At 43.3% G+C, this 20885-nt stretch overlaps 1 protein-coding gene across 7 annotated transcripts in view; it reads left to right on the top strand.

Annotated features, from left to right (window-relative positions):
• BACH2 (BACH transcriptional regulator 2) overlaps positions 1–20885 on the top strand; it is a 183095-nt gene that overhangs the window by 153161 nt on the left and 9049 nt on the right. For all 7 annotated transcript variants that reach the window (XM_010707621.4, XM_010707623.4, XM_019613098.3 and 4 more), the window contains 2 exons: positions 7973–9517; positions 19115–19321. In XM_010707621.4, the coding sequence (XP_010705923.2) occupies positions 7973–9517; positions 19115–19321 (1752 nt within the window). The remainder of the gene's footprint in view (positions 1–7972; positions 9518–19114; positions 19322–20885) is intronic.

A 20885-nucleotide genomic window follows, 5' to 3' on the forward strand; every position in this document is an offset into this window, starting at 1 on the left:
ATGCACGTTTTGCATCGATGCCTCCTGTTTCCTGAGCAGAACTGTGTCAAGAACAAAACATTTGTGCATATGCTTGGTGATTTCTCCCTTATCTCTCAATAAACATTGTATTCTAGAAAGTGGAATTTGGGAAGACTGAAGCTTGTGGCAAATTCAACAAATTAGTTTTCCATGAGTATTTCTCTGAATGCGAAGGATGTTAAACATCCCCAAGGATACCATCAGGTTTTTGAAAAGCAAAATCTTTATTCTCATATGAAACCAATCTCATTTTTGAAAGGTCAAGATAATTTTAGTTGGATTTCAGTAACCGGATGAAATAAAAGTTGAAGTCTTAGACTGAAATAAGCATCACAGTTGAATCAGAAATTGCTCTATTTTGACTTTCACTACTTTCCATATTTTTTTTTCATTTTATCTCTAAACCATCTTCTGATTCCATCTGCCTCTTTGGTTCACCTGATAGTTCTTGGTGCCATGCTCAAGAACCAAGAATTTTGAGAACACTTTGAAGCTGACACTATTATCACAGTGAATTTGATTTGGAAAAACCTGTGTGTATGGCTGCCTTAGCTTCCACCCTCCGTCCCAAAGTCATATGTAGGCAAATGCTGACATAACCAATAATTTGAGCATCGATCCCCTTGCTGCTTACGCCATCCTTGCAGCAGGCAATCAATTCTGAAGCACTTGCCATTCTGTCAGCACTGACGCACTTCTCGCAGAGTGACAGTCACAGTTTACAGTCATTGGTTTCTGCCCTCGGGGTCAGTCTGCAACGAGTGACCTCTACTTCCTCCCCAACTTGTGTTGCACTGCCTCACCTTCCATCAGAGATCACTGCGATACTCTGCAGGCACCAAGTAGCCTCGAGGGTGGAAGTGTGGCTACTGCATCTTCCAGGTGACAGAAGCAAGGTCAGGCAGTATGGGCTACGCCAGCATGGCACTGAAGGGTGTGTTAGAGCCAGAGTCCTAAGTCCCTGATACTTGGACTTGTGCTGTAGATTATGCTTCTAGAGTAAAAAAGGGAACAAAGGGAATATGGACACTGTTGGTGTGAAATAAAAGAATGGAGATCTCCATTCTGACAGAGGTTTGCACTATGACTACAGTGATCCCAGGTCCTTGAGCAAGCACAGTCTCATGGGAGCTGACACCAGACATGGCATCTCAAGGCTGTCCATTCATTCACAGGAGACCATTAATCCAGATAGCCATCTCCACTCAGCCTTTCTCTCACATCTTTATTTCCCCTGCAGTTTCAGGAGGTGAGGATGAGATACAGAGATAAATACCTCCCAAACTTCAGGTTGCTCTTCTGCCCAAATCTGCACATGCTACTTGATTCAGTAAAGTGGAAAACATGGGCCAGCAAGAAATATGCTTCATTTTAAAAGTGTTTTTAAAGTGGAAACAACAGCCTCTCTTCATCAGCCTTCTCCACCAGCAACTTTTAAGTTCCTCTCCTGTTTAAGAGCCCAGATGCTACAAATGCCTGCATCTGGTTCTTCTCACCCAAGCTGATTTTCAAATAGTGTTGACTCATTTTAGGAGCTTCACGGCTTTGTGAGCATATGGGAAAAATGCCTCTGGGAGCTGCTGGTGAGAGCACATTTAAACACTGGTAAGCTGAAGAGGGGAAAAATGCATTGGCATTTCCTACACCATGCCACTGGCCTGGGAAAGTGCTCTGCTCTCTGTGATCCTTGTCTGACTTTTTCCTGCTTCGCGTGCATTCCCGCTCTATGTAAAGGGATCACCATTTCCAAACAATTTCTAATTGTGTGCAGGATTACTGTGTGCAGATAAAGAGACAAATCAAGTTGGATATTAGGAAAAAATTCTTCTCAGAAAGGGTGGTGAGGCAGTGGCACAGGCTGCCCAGGGAGGTGGTGGAGTCACCGTACCTGGAGGTGTTCAAGAACCGTGTGGATGTGGCACTGAGGGACATGGTTAGTGGACACAGTGGTGGTGGGTTGATGGTTGGACTAGGTGATCTTAGAGGTCTTTTCCAACCTTAATGATTCTGTAATTCTGTGAAACTGGGACATGTAGCACTGTGTATTTCACACACATAGCTCACCTGTTTGAACCTAGCAATGTGTTTACATCCTTCAGATAGTTTTCCAGAACCGAATAACCTTAAGCTAGGAAAAACGGGCTCTGCCAGGCTTCACCATCCCCGGTAAAAATAACAAAGTAAATAACCAGGAAGTCTCTTAACTCTTAATGGAATAACAGCTCGGTGACTGATTTTAGTTATCAGATTACTCTGAAAATAACTTATGCGCTATACTTGCAATTGGCTGCAAAAGAAAAAGAATATAGCATGTGCTAATTTTAGCAAATAAGATTAGAGTTAATGTTTAATCCCCGAGACCTTCTTCAGGCTGTGGAACAAAAAATAGCAGCAGTTAACTGTCACTAATCTTATCTCCTATTTCTAGCATGTGTTTGATTATATAAGTTGGAGTGTTAGGAACATGCTGGCCGAGTGAGGCAGTTCGTAGTTTGTTTTCTGCATCCTTGGGCTTATCAGTCAAACTCAAGGGTTGGGATGGATTTAAGCAGTCTATACAGATGCCTTTGGACTGCACAAGCAAGGATAAACTGTTAACAAAATGAGTATCACAATAGGGCTACTGCATAGCAGTGTGTAACTAGTGGATTTATTTCTGCTTCCACAAGAAATGGTCACATTTCTCACATGTTTCTACCCAATTGTTTTAAATTAATATTCAATTTGGGATTTGATATTCAACATGCGAGATTTGATTCAATTTTTGTTTCTTCCTTCCCTACAAAATGGCTTAGTAATTAAATCGATGTCTGGAGATTCAAGATGTGAGTTTTCTAACTGTTTTTAGGTGCCGGATGATGAATTTAACCTGAAAATCGCAGTACTAAAAATATAATCCATAATCCTACAAGTAGCTTGCATGCTTCACAGAACACCCATCAGTATTCCTATTGATTTCAACAAGACGACTCAAATGCACAAAGATAATCATCTGCACATGAGCTGCTCAGTCGGGACTTGTGCGTTCTCAGCGCATCCGAAGGTCTGACCATCTAATTCACCATGATGTGGTGGGATTTAGCAGCTAACGTGCTGCAGAACTTATTGTAACCTGAGGGGTAGGGAGAAAGAATTCTTTGAGGTTGCCCCACATACTCTTTATTTTAAAATAAACTATTTTACATAGATTTGCTGTTGAATTTTGATGCTGTTTTCTAGAAGGTTGGCGATGTGCCCTCGCTAATACAGAAACCAGGGCCAGAAAAGGCATACCAAATTGTCAAAGCCCACCTCACCAGAAAAAGGCTGTGCTTTGTTAGCTTTTATTTGCTTTTACTCAGACATACAGTGTCCATCCTCTTTCCTGGAAAGTGTTCCAAGATCTCACTGAATTCACCATTAGGTTCAGAGTCGGGAAAACTTCCTGACATTTTCACTTTTTCGGTTTCTTCTCCTTGCAAATCAGCAAAACCATCTCACAGTAAACTAGACAGCTCTCTGTTCTTGGTTGTAGTGTGCATCAGATTACTGTAAACCTTATCTTGCTCCATTTTAGATACCGTCTTGCCAAGTTTTAAATTCCTACATGTTTACAGTGATCTTTCCTTTCCCTTAATCACTTCTTCCCTCTTTAAATTGAACTCACATTTGCTGGCATTTTGCTGGGGCTGACCTGATCCAGATGCAGCATTTCATACAGTTACCCTTCAGAGGCAGGGTTACCAGACATCCACGTTTCTCTTAGAAACAACCCTTTTTTTCCTCCCCTCCCCATAAGAAATGTTGTCTGTGCAGAATTGGAGGATTTTGTCTGTTTGTCTGGGATTTTGAGACATCTGGCAGTCTGGGCAGTTGGTTAATGAGTATGCACTAATGAACTCTGCAGCACACAGCGCGTCCAGCCCATCCATAGAAATGTCAGACTGATATACGCTCTGTATTTGCATCTGCAGTGCTGCCTTCCTTACTAGCTTTTCTTACTGCTGACTCTCATCTAAGCTTCTTACTCTGTGATGGTGATCAATGTTGTTTTCCTTGAATTAGCCAGGTTTTTTAAAATGTTTTAACACCAACTACAGAAGATGTGGAGACAAAGAGTCTAACAGCTTTGCAGCTTTTTCTCCAGAAGGAAAAAACATTACTCGGAATGCATAAAGGAAATATCATGAGAGACAAAGGAGGAAAATAAGGGATGGCAAATTTCCTCACAAGGAGGTTTTAAGTAGAGTCTGGCAATAATCTCCCAAAGGAAGTAGTGGAAGTCTGATTGCTTAAATCGATTAAAACTAAACAGAGCATCATACTCTACAGGGCCCTGTGAGGAGAAAGCAGTGCTGGGCTGAACTAAAACAGGTTTTGTACTCTTGTTTTCTACAAGGCTGCTGTCGAGATTTTGCAGTTAAATTCAATATGGCTAATGCTGATTAACCAACCTCTTGATGGTGATTATCACTGCATTATTTCCAGGCAATTCCTCAGTATCCTGAACTCGTGAGGGTGTGGACATACAAAACACAACTTCCCTCCTTCACATTTTATTCCAAGTCTTCAGGTCCACAAGAGAAGTCCAATTCTGGGGTAATTTGAAAGATAAGGGAAGCAAGCCCCTAAGAAGATTAGATCTTTGCTTTGCTCTCCTTGGTTTGTGCTTCTTGTTCTTTGTTCTTCTGGTCTGTGTGCACATTGCCTTTTCTCTGCCTGTTTCCTGCAGCCCATCAAGTCCATATTAATTTTGCAGTTGGATTGGGTAGAGGTAGGAATGATGGAAATGTGCAGAGGGCTGGATAGAGAAACTCAGAGTATAAACTTGGATGAGGTGCTCTGTGGAGGCTTCCACAAATTAATCTGTCTACTTAGACATTAACTTACATGGAAAATAAGGTTCAAAAGCAAATAAACCCTGGATATTTGGCATCTTATTTATGATAGAGGAAAAAATAAACAGATTATTGCTCATATTTGTTTTACTCATCCAGAAAAGGTTGCTTTCGTATGTAAATAGAGATGTATATCAGAGAAATGGTCTATTTCCTTTCTGAAACATAGATCAACTTGGTTTCGTTCATTGTTTTCACTGGGATGCATCAGTCAGGTCAAATCACATTAAAAGCCCGCTCTCACCTCCTCCATCAGAGATGTGTGATTGTGATCTATGCAGCTTTGAAGCCTCTCCTGCAAATGTGTGGAGGCTATTGCTGCATGCCCACACCTCTGTTGATGCTCTCCCAGCAAAGAAACCGAATGTGGGCAGTTGCAAGGCTGATGATGGAACTATGATGGGGACCTGCCATGGAGGCCAGATCAATACTTAGCTTCAGTCTACAGCGATTGTGCTGCCTTTAATGCTTGCCAGTGACCTTTAGAAGCATTTACTATCAAAGTTATTGCTTGGGTATTTTCAAGTGTTGGCACTTGAGAAATTCCTCCCCAAGGGCAATGAGAAGCACTGGTGCTTGGAAGGAAGCTTTCCTCCTCTGGGTCTGATCGCTGAAGGGAGGAGAGTTGTGTCTCTGAGTAAGATAGCAGCAGCTGGAATGAAGGCACACACTGGACCAGCATCCTCATCCTCCTACACCTCAGGGATTTGCAGAACGTTGCAGGGAGGCTAATATATGTGTTCTTGTGCTCCGTCACTAATGCATCCAGCACAGAACAGCTGTAAATCTGTCCTGCTGCTGTTCCATGCTGCCTTATTGGGAGCGAAAGCCTGAGTCAGCGCAGAGATGGCCTTGCTCTGGAGTGCTGTGAGTCACCCTCAGGCTCTGCAGCCAGGGAAGGCAGGTGAAACCCTGGCCCAGCACAGAAAATGCTTTTAATTTGCTTTGCAGTCGTTCCATCTAGTGGCCAAGGGACACCACTGCCAGAACTGGCTTTGTGCTCCGTGGTCCCTGCTATGCAAAAGGGACCCAAAAAACCCAGCTGGTATTTATGGCTGCTTCTAGGGACCCACACTGCTGCTGAGCTTATGAAATGCATAGTAACACTGAAGATCTTATCAAAGAAATACTGTGAGTAGCTCATTAAGTTTCTGAGCAATTTTGTTAATCATACTGCATAGATAAAATGCAGATAGGCCTTTAGTGAGCTGATAATCTAACAAATAGGCAGAAAGTGTAACAGTGATAAGGCAGAGATCAGTTTAATAGCCAGCTGTTAATCTAGGCGGTTCTGAACCAGAGGCATACTGTAAAACAGAAATGTGCAAGTGTGTAAGTGCGTGCATGAAACCGTGCTGTTTCTTAAAATAGCAGATAGAGCAGTAATATTATGTAAGGAAGAGCTATTGGGAGCGATTTTAGAGGTGTTTTAAAATATTTTTCTCTCCATCAAAGTCTGCACCATTTGTGGTGTCTTCATAACCCAGCATCACAAGTACAGATGTGTGAATAACAAAGGCTTGTTTCTGGAAATCAGGATTTTCAGTAAAGATCTGTGAGCTCTACCACTGATCCTAAGGCAGTGTAAGGAATTTATAGGCTTTTCATTGGGATTAGCCTAATTATTCACTCAGATTTTTACTGTTCATGAAAGAAGACCGTCAGAAATGCATGCCCTGATGTCTCACTGAGCTCTGGAACAGTGGACTCAAAACCATCCGCCTGCTGCTCCTCTATGCTGGAGGAAATACAAATTTTTGGGTGGCAGAGCAATTCTGTAACGTACCAATTGTGATTTTCAAGTAAGAGAGGCAATGTGATATTCCAGTCTTCATGTGTTTTGCATGAAATAGCATTTAGGAGCAGGGAGTGGAAGCTCAGTGTCTCCTTTCACAGAGCAGTTCTAGCAGTGACTGTGCAGCATCATTCTCACTCTCTGCACTTCTCAGCAGTTCCATTGGAAGAAAGTTGAGTTGTGGTCTTTCAAATCTCAACTTAGTGATCCAACCACTGAATCTCCTTCTTGTGGAGACACTGTAATACATGATTGTGAGCCCTGGTGTGTAAGTACCCTCTCACTGAGTTTTTCAACTACCTTTGTCTCCTGCCCATTGCAGAAAATAATAGAAAAAAACAGAAGTCTGTGCCAATGCATTGAGGATAAAAAATGAACAATGTGTATATATACATGGCTACAAGTTGTTTGTTAGTTAGATGTTAGATGTGAAGACATCACTGTAAACAGAGATAGAGGGAGAAAGCACATACTTTTTATATGTGACTATGTAAATATGGTATAGATGGTGTAGTATATGTAAGTATAGTATAGATGAGAAAAAAAGGACAAGTAATGATGCATAACTCAGACCCATAGACTCCTGGAAACAGTTGTTATTCTTTCTATAAAGAAAATGATGGAAAGTTATGTACTAAGGTGAGATTTAGAGCGATTTGCATTATTTGAATTATGAGTATGGATTGCTTTCCTGTCAGCTGTACCTTAGGCTCACTAAAATCAGGAACAGTATGAGAAGAAACAGACTATGCAGTCAGCATTTAACTGGTATTTATTCTGTAGTGGCTTTCAAAAAATATAGGGGGAAAAAAAGGGAATTTGTCTATAATATTAAATGCTTCCTTTCCAAAACGCCTTTGGGATTTAAATTGTATTTTATGTTTGAAATCCCTGTTCATCAGAGCTTCCATCGGGGCAGAAGAATCAAGTTTGAATAGTTACTTTGATGGTGATATGCTGCATCACAGTGAAAACAAGATCCATCCAAAAATTAGCGGTTTGCACACTAGTCTGTTTTTTCCATCTTTTATTACAGCAGAAGCTTGGTTCACAGGTCTTTGAGTTATTTGAGCAACATGATGTAGAGAAGCAAAATAAAAGCAATTATGTTCATTTCTGGATTTGTATCACTGCTGACCTGAGAGAAGAACAATTGGTGCCATGCAGTATTTATTTCTGAATGTTAGATCTGTTAGGTTATCTAACTACATAATGGAGGACATGGGATGATAGCAAAGAGCTGATGGTAATGCTGGCAATTTCCCTCTTTTTTCTGCAGGTCACTGTCAGAGGATTTGGTCCGTTGCTACAGTTTGCCTACACTGCTAAGCTGTTACTCAGCAGAGAAAACATCCAGGAGGTCATCCACTGTGCTGAGTTCCTGCGCATGCACAACCTGGAGGACTCCTGCTTCAGCTTCCTTCAGACGCAGCTGCTGAACAACGAAGATGGCCTGTTCCTGTGCAAAAAAGATACCACTTGTCAGCGCATGCATGATGAGGAAAACTCGGATGGAGATGAGGAGGAGACGATGGAATCGGAGACGTCAAAAATATCTTGCCCAAGAGAGAGAATGCACCAGGAACCCTTCAATTTTGAAACCACCGTTGCTGGCGCAGACAAAGGAGAAGGGATTCTGCCCAACTCTGACATGCTGAGAGACAGCAAGGACAATTTGGACAAAGATGCAGTAACGCGGTACCCCAGATACAAGAAATACCAGCTTGCTTGTACCAAGAATGTCTACAACACATCACACATCAGTACCTCAGGTTTTGCAAGCACATTCAGTGAAGAGAGTTCTGGAAACAGCCTCAAATCAGGACTTGCTATGGGGCAGATAAAAAGTGAGCCTCAGAATGAAGAGAATGATGAAGAAAGCATCACGCTTTGCCTGTCTGGAGACGAACCTGACATCAGGGATAAAGAAGGGGATGTTGAAATGGACAGGAAACAGCCAAGCCCCACTTGCGTCGACAGGCCAAAAAGTGGGTCTTCTCCTTCTTGCTTGCGGTCTTTCTTCAACAGAACAAAAAGCATAGATTTGGTTGGCTTCCCCAGCACTTCCCAACAGCACTTTGGCAGGAGTCCAGCGTGCCCTTTTGAAAAAGGGACAACTCAGGGTGACCACAAAACTGATTACGTCCCTTTCACAGGGAACTACGGACAGTCCCATGCCATGCAAAAGGATGCTTCCAACTTCACGGTGGGATCGCCGCTCAGGGGGCCCGGCTTTGAAACTCTTTGTAAGCAAGAGGGGGAACTGGACAGGAGGAGTGTTATATTCTCTTCAAACGCTTGTGACCAAGTAAACACTTCGGTGCATTCATATTCTGGTGTGAGCAGCTTGGACAAAGACCTCACTGAGACTGTGCCAAAGGGTCTGTGGGCTGGCGGTAGCCAGTCTCTCCCCAGCTCTCAGACCTATTCCCACAGCGGACTGACAGCTGATCACTTGTCAGGAAGGATGCGGCCGAACACCAGCTGTCCGGTGCCAATTAAAGTTTGCCCTCGCTCGCCTCCTTTAGAGACCAGAACGAGGACCTCCAGCTCGTGCTCTTCCTACTCATATGCAGAGGACGGCAGCGGCGGCTCTCCCTGCAGCCTACGTCTGTGTGAGCTCTCCTCTTCCCCTTGCTCCCAAGGCCCCCGATTCCTGGCGCCCGAGCACCAGGAGCCCGGTGTGGTGGGAGATGGATTGTACAACCCAGTTCGAGCCCAGATTAAATGTGAGCCATCCTATGGAACAAACTCCAGCGATGAGTCTGGGTCATTCTCAGAAGCAGACAGTGAATCATGTCCTGTGCAAGACAGAGGACATGAGGTAGGGATTTAAGATAAGTACATATATATAACAATCATTGTGACCCAATTAATCACTTCCTTATTCTCTCCAATGAATTGCCATTTTCCCAGCACATTCTTTGTTTGTAGAGGCAAAGAGTAACTTCTATTTATTCCCTGTCAGCTGAGCACTCGTGGTTAATTTTGCGTAAATAGGTCTGTTTGACCTCCAAAATGCCCATGGCTTATCAGAATTTTGGTATTGAGCAAATCCAAACTGCTGAATGATGACTGTGTGTCTGTGTGCCTGTGTGCTGAGGAGTGCTGGCATGTCCTGTTCCCCTCCCTCCCTTGTCCACATGCGTGACACCAAGCACCATTCTTCATCCCAGGCTTGCCAAGGTGGTTCCAGCTCTGCTTGTTGTGTTACTGTTGTGTATCAGCAAGATAAAGCTGTGCCTTTGCTGAGATGTAGCAGCCTGCAGTGACCCCACTTTGGTTGTGAGCCCATTGAGTTGCATTTGTAAACTGCATGCAGTAGAAAGCATCTGAGTGAAACTGCGTGTCTGGCTTCTCTAGTTAACACTAAAATGCTCCAATGAGAGCTTGTGCTTCAGTGTGGGGAGCAGCGAGTGCTTGTTTGAGGGTTTGTGCGCAGTGACCAGCCAGGTGAATCAGGTGTGCTTGGCTGGGCTAGGAGTGAAAAGAGTGAACTTTTTAATTTATCCTTCAATCTTAATTCTCATTGCATCCCAGACTCTGGAAGATACCTTTCAGATATATGTGTACGATGCCTCTGAGGTATTCTGCTTAGGTTTAAGGAAGGGCTGAGCAGCCAGGTGAACTCTGATGCCCTCATCCCTACCACGCTGTACCGGTAGTTTGAGGCCAGCTCTTGTTTGTTGCTATTTGCAGAACTGTGGACATGCAGAAGGGAGAGGAATCTCTTTGGAAGGCTGTCTGGGATCTTCTGTGTAGGATCTCAATCAGGAGGCCCTACGGCAGGCATGCAGGACTGCTCTGCTCAGAAATACCAAGGTTATTTGCAGTCTGACACTCTCTGAAGTGCTGCGTTTATGAGGGATGAAAAAGAGCAGGGAGTGGGATTAAGGAGGGCATCAGATTTCCACCCATGTGTGCTGCTGCTTGCTCAGCAGGGGCTAATGCACAGCAGGATACAGTGAAGAGAGCAGGAAGTGAGCCTTTTGGGGTTTGATGACTAATTAGCTGTCATAATTGGCTAATTGTGTAGAGATGCTGCTGTAGAAGTGAGCCCGGAAGAGTCAAATGAGAAGGATATAGGGGACTATTGGTTGTTCCCAATAATAGTGTGCATATGTGTGCAGGCGAGCTTGGCTGAAAGGAGGAGCAATCCCAAGAGCAGGGAAGGAGCAGGCTGCAGGGTCTCCATGTGCGTTGTCAGGCAAATGTGTTGGGCTGCGGGCAGGGCTTCACTCCTGGGTTTGCTACTCATTTTCTCCTGGGGAGGTTTTCTACACTGTGCTGAGCAAGTTTTCTCCCTGGGTATGCTGATAATGCTTTTTTTTTTTTTTCTTTTTTTTTTCTCTTCAGGACATTGTGATTTAAATTATTTAAATTATAGTGATGAAATTAATGCTCTCTGAGGTAGTACTGCATTACCCAGAGTAAGCCACTAGTAAACAGATCACACTAATGCTGCCATTAAAATATTAGGAAACACACTGTGCTCGGAAATAGGCTGCGTTTTAATCCTTCTCCACTTACAGACTTGTTGGTTTGACCTTGCTGTCCTGACGATTTCCCACAGTGCTTCCCTTGCCACTTGCCATGTCACAACACACAGAGTATTTGTCGGGCTTCTCTTCGCCAACACCTGATAGGTGGAGGCAGTGCACAGGCTGGCTGCTGCAGGTGGGCTTTTGTTCTGCTCAACGGGAGCAGAGCTGATGGACTCCGACCCCATGGTTATCTCACCACGCTGCTGAGTTCCTCTGGAATTTGGACCCTGTTTCTCTTGATTTGGGTCCCAGAGTGCTGCTAGTGCCAGAATTAGTGTCACAAAACATCACCTGCCAGTGTATATTGATCAAGTGAGAAGCAGGTGAAAGGTTTCTACTCACTGCTTTTTTAGGGCACTTTTTACTTGCAGACCAGTGCCCTTGAGGAGCACATGCCACAGGTGTTCAGTGCCAAAAGTATGATTTGGAGAGGGATGCTTGCTGTGACTTAGAATCATGGAATCATAGAATTGTTCAGGTTGGAAAAGATCTTAAAGATCATCAAGTCCAACCGCAACCTAACCAAACTTACCCTCAGGTGTGGGTGAGTGTGTCCTGACTCTGTGTCTGGTCCCAAATGGGGGATACAGATCACCGTTGCAAGTATCGGAAGAAGCACCACTGGTAAGTGCTCTCCAGATAGATCGTCTTTGCCTTTTGTTTTTCTTCCTGTTGAAGGAGGCACCCTGGGGGTTCTGAGAGCTCTATTACACTTTGTGATAGAAGAAGCATTTGCGATTCGGAGTCTCCTAATCTCAGTATTACAGAAGCATAGGACCAGAACTGGTATCTGAGCTGTTGGGACTTTACAGAAATGAGTAAGAGTTTGCTTTTTCACCCAGCTCCTTCAGCCTCCAGCAGTTGTTAAAAATCAATTCTTGGAATACAGTACTAAAGAGAAGACTCTGGTTTGCAGACAGGTTCTGACAACTCTGCTCAAAATAGCACCAACAAAACAATAGGGCCTGGAATAATGAATTTTTGAGAAGGAAGTAGTCTGTCATTCTGTTAACCTAGTTAGGAACAGAAACTTAGCCACTAACCTACTTTCCTTGATAATCATTTTCCTCAAAAAATATGTCTGTGGTTTTCTTTTTTTTTTTTTTTTCTGTTGGAAAACTTGTAAAAAAATAGCATACTACTAAACCAGTTAAAAAGAAATCTCAGCTCAGTCTAATTTGATGAGCAAGTTTCCTTAGGAAAAGGGTAAACATAGGTAGGACAAGGTAAGAGACTGAGTTTTCCAAGTATCACTACCAGGAGAATTGCATTCAGTGAGTCTTTCATTTATATTTCAAAAGAATTTCCCGCTTGGGTTAGTGACTCACTTTTCAAAGGAAATTTTCATAAAGGCAGACCTAATGCAATTGGACCACAGAGGACACTGTAAGCAAATAAGCTTCGGTGAGATCCAGGACCAACCTTGCTAAATGACAGAGAGCAGCCCTTTTCCTGCTTGCCTGGTGTTGGTTAGCTGTGCTGTAAGCCAGAGCCCCAGAAACGGGAGGAAAACAGATAAACCAAAGTTGCTTTGCCTGAAATCTGCTGTGCTGAGCTGTCTGTGCTGAATCTGGTGAGTGTTCTCCTGAGCAGCATCAACAGAGCACTGGGAGTTGTGCTTGATGACATCTGAATAAATGGAGCCTCATCCAATATTGCTCTTGCAAGATGAACTCCACAGCAGTTTTGTTTCCTTTCTTCTTGGTAAGATTGGTGCCCATGCAGGATGCAGAGAATTATTGCCTTACAACATTGAGAGTTTTCCATTACAAACTTTCAGGAAGGTCCTTTTGAATACATTTAATCCCCTGTATTATTTCATGGTAGCCTAAAATCAATTCTGCCATGCCCTGAGCTGAAACCCTTGCTGGAGCTCCTGAAGTTCTCTTTCTTTTTTTTTTTTTTTTTTTTTTTTCTGCAAAACAGATTTTTCAGAGGAATGCTGCATTTCATTTCATCACCTGGTCTGTCCTTTTAAAGTGTTCCCGTCTTCATCAGGGTCTGCTCACTATCCCTGTCTCAGAAGAGCCTCGTCATGGGGAAGGGGTGCATTGTCCCACCCATGATAGGACACTGTAAGCAGTGAACAGGGAGAGGCCAGGACAGCATTTTAAGCATCAGTAAGATGGGATCTGAACAGAAACCTGAGTCATGGGCTAAAGGATGAGAACTGGCTCTTGAGTTAAAGCCAGGGCATCACCTACTTCCTCCAGTTATCTGAGACAGGTAGCAAATCAAAAAGTTGCCCAGGCTTCCTCTTCAGAGTGCCCAGCATTGTCCCCTCAGGGAGCATTACTGACTATGACCCCACATGCCCTCAGGTGAGACTGTGGTTGCCCATGGGAGGACATGACCATCAGTCATACTGTGCCAATCAGGGCAGACTCTCTGCTCTGGGCCTCCACAGTCCTGCCACTCGGGGCATTTTCAGCCCACATTTGTCAGCGCTCCGCTAGTTCTTTTCTGCCTGGGCTCACAACTCTCCTCTTATAAGTCCACTGCCATCCCAGTGGCTGCTGTTTTGAAGGCTTCACCTATGCCTGTAAGCAGCAGGGTAAGCAGACCAGTGGGAGTACACCCTGCCTGTTTTCCTATTGCACAAAGTGAGACCAGTTAGATTAGGTTGGTTCCTCTTCTCTGGGACCACAAGTGGTGCCACAAGCAGTATGTAGGCAGTCAAGCCCTTGAAACACAGATGAACTCAATTCAGTTTCTGTCTTGGGCTGAATTCCTTCCTGAGTGTTTGTGGAAGAATGACTTTCATACTAAGGAAGATACAAGGGAAAACCCCAGTAATCTGTTGAGCTCGTCTGTGTGGAGCAGATTGCCTCTTTTTACATCAAAAAGCATTGCTGTGATTCAATCCTTGTGTTAAATAGCTTGGTTGAGTCATGAGAGCTTTCCAAGGGCTGGTCAATTTCAAGAGTCAGATGCTTTCAATAGCTTGGCTTTCAGTGTAAGAGCATTAAGGCAACAGCTTTGCTTCTTACAACTCTAGAGAAAATGACCAAGATTTTCAACCACTTGTAAAGGTCTAGGTGGTTCCACTGAATTCTACCCTCCTATGCCCAGTACATACTGATTATCTTATGTATAGTGTATGAAACCTTTTGTTTACTGTAATTTTAAGCTAAGCTTATGAAGTTCAGTATCTTCACCAGCACTTGGCAGCTCAAGACATTGTCGAAATTTAAATATGAAGTGAAAAAGTTAATGCAACTCATGAGATAAGAAAATTCCCAATTATCTTATGTAATTTAATACAGGGCTTCAGTCTTTTCCTTTATTCCCAAGAGAAGGGGATGAAGAACAGCAGCAGGAACTAGCACAGTTTTGAGCAGCACAGCACTCACGGCATATGATCCAAGCTGACACTAACTAGTGAAGCCTGAATGAATTAATTGTTTATAGATGGGCCTTGCATTTGCTGAGTCAATGGTTGTCACTGTTTGTCAAGGGCAGTGCTGTTACTTAGCCATTCTGTGGTGTAATGACATTTCCACTGGATGGCCCTGGGAACTAACAGCCTATTAGTCTCACCTCTGTGCCATGGAAGATCTTGGAACAGATCCTCCTGAAATCTGTGCTAAGGCACGTGGAAGACATGGAGGTGATACAGGAGAACCAGCATGGGTTCACCAAGGGCATAACCTGTTTGACCAACTTAGTGGTCTCTTATAACAGTGTCACTGCATCAATACACAAGGGGAGAGCCACTGGTATGATCTATTTGGACTTCAGTAAGGTCTTTGACACAGTATCCCACAGCATCCTTCTCACCAAATTGGAAAGATATGGATTTGATGGGTGGACTGTTCAGTTGTGAATAACCGGCTGCAAGACTGAGTCCAGAGAATGGTGGTCAGTGGCTCAATGTCTGGATGGACATATCTTTATGTCAAGACAATAATCTTTAATAATTCTTTCATCAATAATTTTAAGACAATAATCTTTAATATCTTCATCAATGACATCGACAGTGGGGTCGAGTGCATCCTCAGCAAGTTTGCTGATAACACCAAGCTGTGGGGTGCAGTTGACAAACCAGAGGGATGGGATGCCATTCAGAGGGACCTAGACAGGTGTGAGCAGTGGGCCCAGGTGAACCTCGTGAGGTTCAACAAATACAAATGCAAGGTCCTGCACCTGGGTCGAGGCAACCTTTGCTACTGAGACAAGCTGAGGTATGAAAGGATTGAGCGCGCCCTGCTGAAAAAAGACCTGGGGGTACTGGTGGATGAAAGCTGAACGTGAGTCAGCAATGTGCTCTCACAGGCCCAGAAAGACAAACATATCCTGGGCTGCATCAAAAGAAGCGTGGTCAGCAGTGTGAGGGAGGTGATCCTGCCTCTCTACTCTGCATTGGTGAGAGCTCACCTAGGTTGCTGGATCAAGATATGGAGTGCTCCATTGGAGAGATGTTGCTCTCTTGGAGTGTGTCCAGAGAAGGCCCACAAAAGTGATCTGAGGGATGGAAAACCTCTCCTACAAGGACATGCTGAAAGTGCTGGGGCTGTTCAGCCTGGAGCAGAGAAAGCTCAGAAGAGACCTGATAGTGGCCTTTCAGTATCTAAAGGGGAGTTACAGGAAAGAAGGGAACAAGATCTTTGGTAGGGTTTGTGGTGATATAACTAGGGGAAATGGCTTCAAGCTTAAAGAGGGTAGATCTAGGTTGGGTGTAAAGAAAAAGTCTTTTACAGTGAGGGTGGTGAGGCATTGAAACAGGTTGACCAGAGATGTGGTTAATGCCCCGTCCCTGGAGACTTTCAAGGTGAGGCTAGATCAGGCCTTGGGCAACCTGGTCTAGCTGTGGATGTCCCTGTTCACTGAAGGAAAGTTGGATTAGATGACCTTTAAAATCCCTTCCAACTCTAAGGATTCTATGATTCTATCCTAATACTAATACAAAGGAAAAAATGCTGCAAAATCATAAACAAGTTATATTTTTTACTAAGATGGTTTGGCTGCCTAAGGAGTGTGTCAGCCAGAATCAGGGGCAACAAGGGCTGCAGCACTGATGAAAAGTGCTGTCTTATTTGTTGTGGTGAAAACAGATCCTCTGGTATTGGTATTTTAAAAAAGTGGAGAACAAGTAATTGTGTTGATAGTGGAGACTTGAGCTCTGTTCTCTGTGTGGTTAACTGCCTGGAAGGAGTAGAGAGTAGAGATCCTGCTTACATTTCTAATTTAAAATCATCCAAACCAAGGAGTATAGAGTTATTTCCTGTATATAATTCATAATTACTAAAAATAACAATTTACAAGGACACATACTAGCTGGGATTTTCTTACACAGCTCAGAAAAGACTGACGATCCATTTTCAGACACCTCAGGTAAGTTTTCTCTCATCTGAGTCACATACCTTAAGAGAGAGCATCTTTCTAAGTCTGGTTTCCTCTCAGAGAAGCCATGGGGGTGCATTGCTCTCCACGAAGCTCTCTTCATCCTTGATGACAGCAGCAGGGATTGAGACATGAGCAGGTCTCAGCCCTTCGTTTTAGGCAGCTCTAAGTGGGTCAGCTGAATCCCAACCATGGCATATCCCTCAGTTCATGTAAATGGCTTTGCTGAAATAAATACCCATTAAGAATCTTGCCATGCATCAACATAAAGCATCAGCAGCCTCTCACTGCAGCAGCACTGCAGTGTAGTTATTCATTGTGTCCATGCCAAAGCATGGTTGGTTTTTGTTGGTTTTTGTTTTTTTTTTTTTTTCTTTTCAGTTGACAGCTAATTGAGGAGAGGGAGACAGGCAATAAAAATTATGTTGATGGTGAAGGAAATGAGTCTGACTCATTTCCACTCTCCTTTCACTTTTTTAATCCTGCACAGTGCTGCATATGACAGAAGTGGAATTAGGCTGGTTTACTGATAGCACTCTCTGCCCCACTGTGTAGGTATTTTTATTTTCAGACTATTTTTTTTAACATGTTTTTCTTTACTTTCCTGTTTCCCTTCAGCATTTTCTACCTGACAGATTTAAGTCAATCCCATTTAATTCCCATTCAAACTGCAAGCACATTTCCTGCTTGCGGGTAAATATGTTGAGAAAGGAGGATGAGGGAGGGAGAAATAAGGTTAGCATCTCTTTCAGCTTCAGACCTCAGAAAACGAGAAAACCCTCAGAACGTGACAGGAGTGTTTTTGCAGTGAGACTGTGATGCTTTTCAGCACCTGTTTTTGTTTTCAGGCCCTATGTGAAACTTGAGAGAAACCCAGTTTACCCCAAATGTGTGTTTACTGTCCAAAGAGTAGAAAGAGGAAATCAAAGAGGTTTTGTGTTGTTTGGCAGCAGTCTGTAAACAAGGTGTCCACATCACCATGTCTAAGGTCAGCTCGCGTGTGTGTGCAGGCAGGCGTGGGGGGATTCAGGCAGACCTGGAAGCTGACCTGCAAAGCCACAAGCCACAGAGTGGTGACAGAGGCCTGGTTTTACCAGGGGGTCCAAGGGGCAATTTTCAGCGCACGGAGCCATGTGAAAGGGTTCTGTGACCATTTGCAGCAGGTTCCACATGGCCAAGACTTGGAGAAACAAACAAAGTTCAAGTTGATCAAAAGGCAGGGAGCTGGCTACAGGTGGGTCTGTGTGTTATGTGTGTGCCCATTCTTCACACACTGCTTCTAAACAAATGCAGCTCTCCAGTGAAAATACCCACTCTTATTTCTAATCTGTGTTCTTGTTTTATCTCCAAGTGACTGAAGTGCACTATTTGAAGAGGATAACTGTGTTTTAAATACCAAAGGAAAACCTTTTCAAGTGGAGTCTTTTGCTTGGCTGGAGAAACTTAAATCTATTTTCTTTGGGAGCGTGTCTACAGAATAGACCCTTGTTCCAAAGAGGTTGGATTGTACCAAATCCGGCTAGAAATGTAAATATTTACTGCCACCTTTCGGTCAACGTTGGTATGACTACAAGAAAGAGAGTGAATCCGAGTCACTCAGTTGTCATCTCCTTCAGTTTTGTCAACTCTGTCTTTGATCACCAGATGCAGCAGTGCACCTAGAGACATCGTTTCACAGTCGTATTATCAGTCACAAACAACAACTGAAACAGGATTTGAAGGGAGGTTTAGTTTGAGCAAATTGGAAAAAATAACCTAACAGAAGTCCTTGAGCGCATCTGCCTTTCTGCAGCCTCACTACAATTTGAGGGAGGGTTGGAATGTTTGAACTCACAACCTGCAGCTCTTGCCACAAATGTAATGACAATTTGTAGCCAGAAGGAAAAATATTTTCATGCTAACACTCTTCGTGTTAGAATTTTGGAAAATACAAATTTCTTTTAAAATATGTATATTTTAGGAGAGTATGATATGTTGCATCACGCTTCTCTAACTCTTTCATCTTCTGTGGTACACAGCTCTTTTGCAGTGCTGCTTAGATAACCTGTACTATAAGAGATATGTTTTTTTTTGTCAGCTTGAGGTCTTCAGTTTCATTTTGAACCTCACACCTAATCAAATTTTCAGTCCTTCAGGCCATGCAAATGCAAGTTTCCTGCAGTAGTAGTCCATTCCTTGAAAACAGTTTGGAATGAATAGTGGTGAGGCATTTCACAAGGGCTATGTCACATAGTGGAAGGAGCCTTTTTTAGTGCAAGGAAATTGGTTATTAGAGCTGTATGGGAAGGTGATTTTTTTTTTTTTTTAATCTGCGATTCATCAATATTGCTGATTTCAGTTAAACCGTAGCCAGCTGGACCTCTATGGTGTTCCACAAGGGAGTGTTAAAAATTTCCTGTTGTAAAATCTCGTGTGTTGTTTATTTAGAAAGTGGGAAGAGGTCTAACAGTCCTTCTGCTCTGTGGTGTTCAGCTTGCATTCAACAAGCAAAATGTGACTCTTTGTCTGCTTTTGTCTCACGTTTGTTTGTTTAGGTGAAACTTCCTTTTCCTGTTGATCAAATCACAGATCTTCCAAGGAATGATTTCCAGATGATGATAAAGATGCACAAACTAACCTCAGAACAGCTTGAGTTCATCCATGATGTTCGCCGGCGCAGCAAGAACAGAATTGCAGCTCAGCGCTGCCGCAAGAGAAAACTGGACTGTATTCAGAACCTGGAATGTGAAATCCGCAAGTTGGTGAGTGGCACGTTCTTACCTTACCAGCTATTCCCATCCAGAGTTAATTAATTCAGTCACCTTGTAAGTTTGTATGTATGTGAAGGCACTGGTATGACAACTGAATGCACAAAATGTCTCAGGATGTATGTATATGTGGAAAACACAAAATACTGGTGAAATTAGACCTAAATTTTTTTATTTATTTTTTTTTTATTATTTTTTTTTTGATATCTCAAGAGTAGCCTGTTGTCACGGAGTTAACTAGATCAATTTATGTCCGTTGACAGGGGGCGGAAGGCCCCTGCCCTCCCCCCCCACCCCACAAAATGGGAAGGAAGGGAGGGAAAAAAAACAGCGGCAACAATCTATGGAGGAAAACTTATTTTACTAACTATGATATCGGAATGCAAGATAACACAATATAATACAATCTGATTGAAATTGAGACTAATAAATCAAATCAGATAGGAGAGAGAGAGTTCCCGAGACCGACTCAAACCTGAAAAGCTTGGAATGACTGTGTTTTAGGTGGCTCAACACAGTTATCTACAATACAGACACTCACACTGGAGTGTGAAGAGAAACAGATGTTTGTCAAGTCTTATTTAAATGTCCTATCCTGCAACAAAGGAGGTGATGTACAGCCCAAAAGTGCCTGTTTCTTTCTTTGACTAAGTAATATCACCTGGAGAGCTATGTCAGATGTAGGCATCTTAGTTAAAGGCATTACAAACATTCCCTCCCCTTCTGACAGTGTCCCTGTGGTCTGAGGGAGCTGCTTTTCTTCTCCTACCTTTCCTTACCCATTGAGAAAGCAAGCAGGTACATAACAAAAAAGGCTTGAGGCAAAGGGCTGGGAGTCTGCAGGGTGTCACTCAGGAGGAAGAATGTAGTATGGATTGGCACCTCCTGATCTGTTGAAAAGCCCTAAAAGTTTTCTGAGAAGTCAAAAATAATGTAAGTGTTCCAGAACGGCTGTTTTGAGAAGTGGGGTATGCAGCTTGCAGTTCGATTTTATTTCTCAGCAGAGGTTTAGGAGTCCAGCATTAAATCCAGCCTTTGAATGTTCAAAGATTTGAGTGATAAATGAATTAATTCCCACAGATAAAACAAAAGGAGCTGAAGCTGATTTCTCTATGGAGATCTCTGTATACCCAGTTTCCATTAAAATCAAAGGTTATTCAGAGCCCTTCATTTCAATGTCTGCATGTACATTTGCTCAACTGTGGGTTGAACTTAGTGGGCTGGGAAATGGAACGCTTCTTCTTCTGATGATAGCAGGTTGCGTGTCAAAAGTGGCCTTCAGCATCCTCCTTTCTTAGCACAAGCTGCAGCAAACACAGTGTGAAAGAGACAGGGATCTGCTGGAAGAAGCTGTGTTGTCGCCACCCTACAAATGGCGAAAGCCGCAGCACGTCGGGTTAGTCACTTACTGCCTGTGCGGGTCTGCTTCCCATCTGCACAGTGGAGGTGACACTGACCCCACAAGCTGGCTGGGAGACTTACATCATCAAGGCTCTGAAGTCTTCAAATACCATCCTGCTGAAGCCCGGGTGGAAAAAAAAAAAAAAAAAATAAAAAC

This window comes from Meleagris gallopavo, chromosome 2 (genome assembly GCF_905368555.1).
Source record: "Meleagris gallopavo chromosome 2, MGAL_WU_HG_1.1, whole genome shotgun sequence".
NCBI lineage: Eukaryota > Metazoa > Chordata > Aves > Galliformes > Phasianidae > Meleagris > Meleagris gallopavo.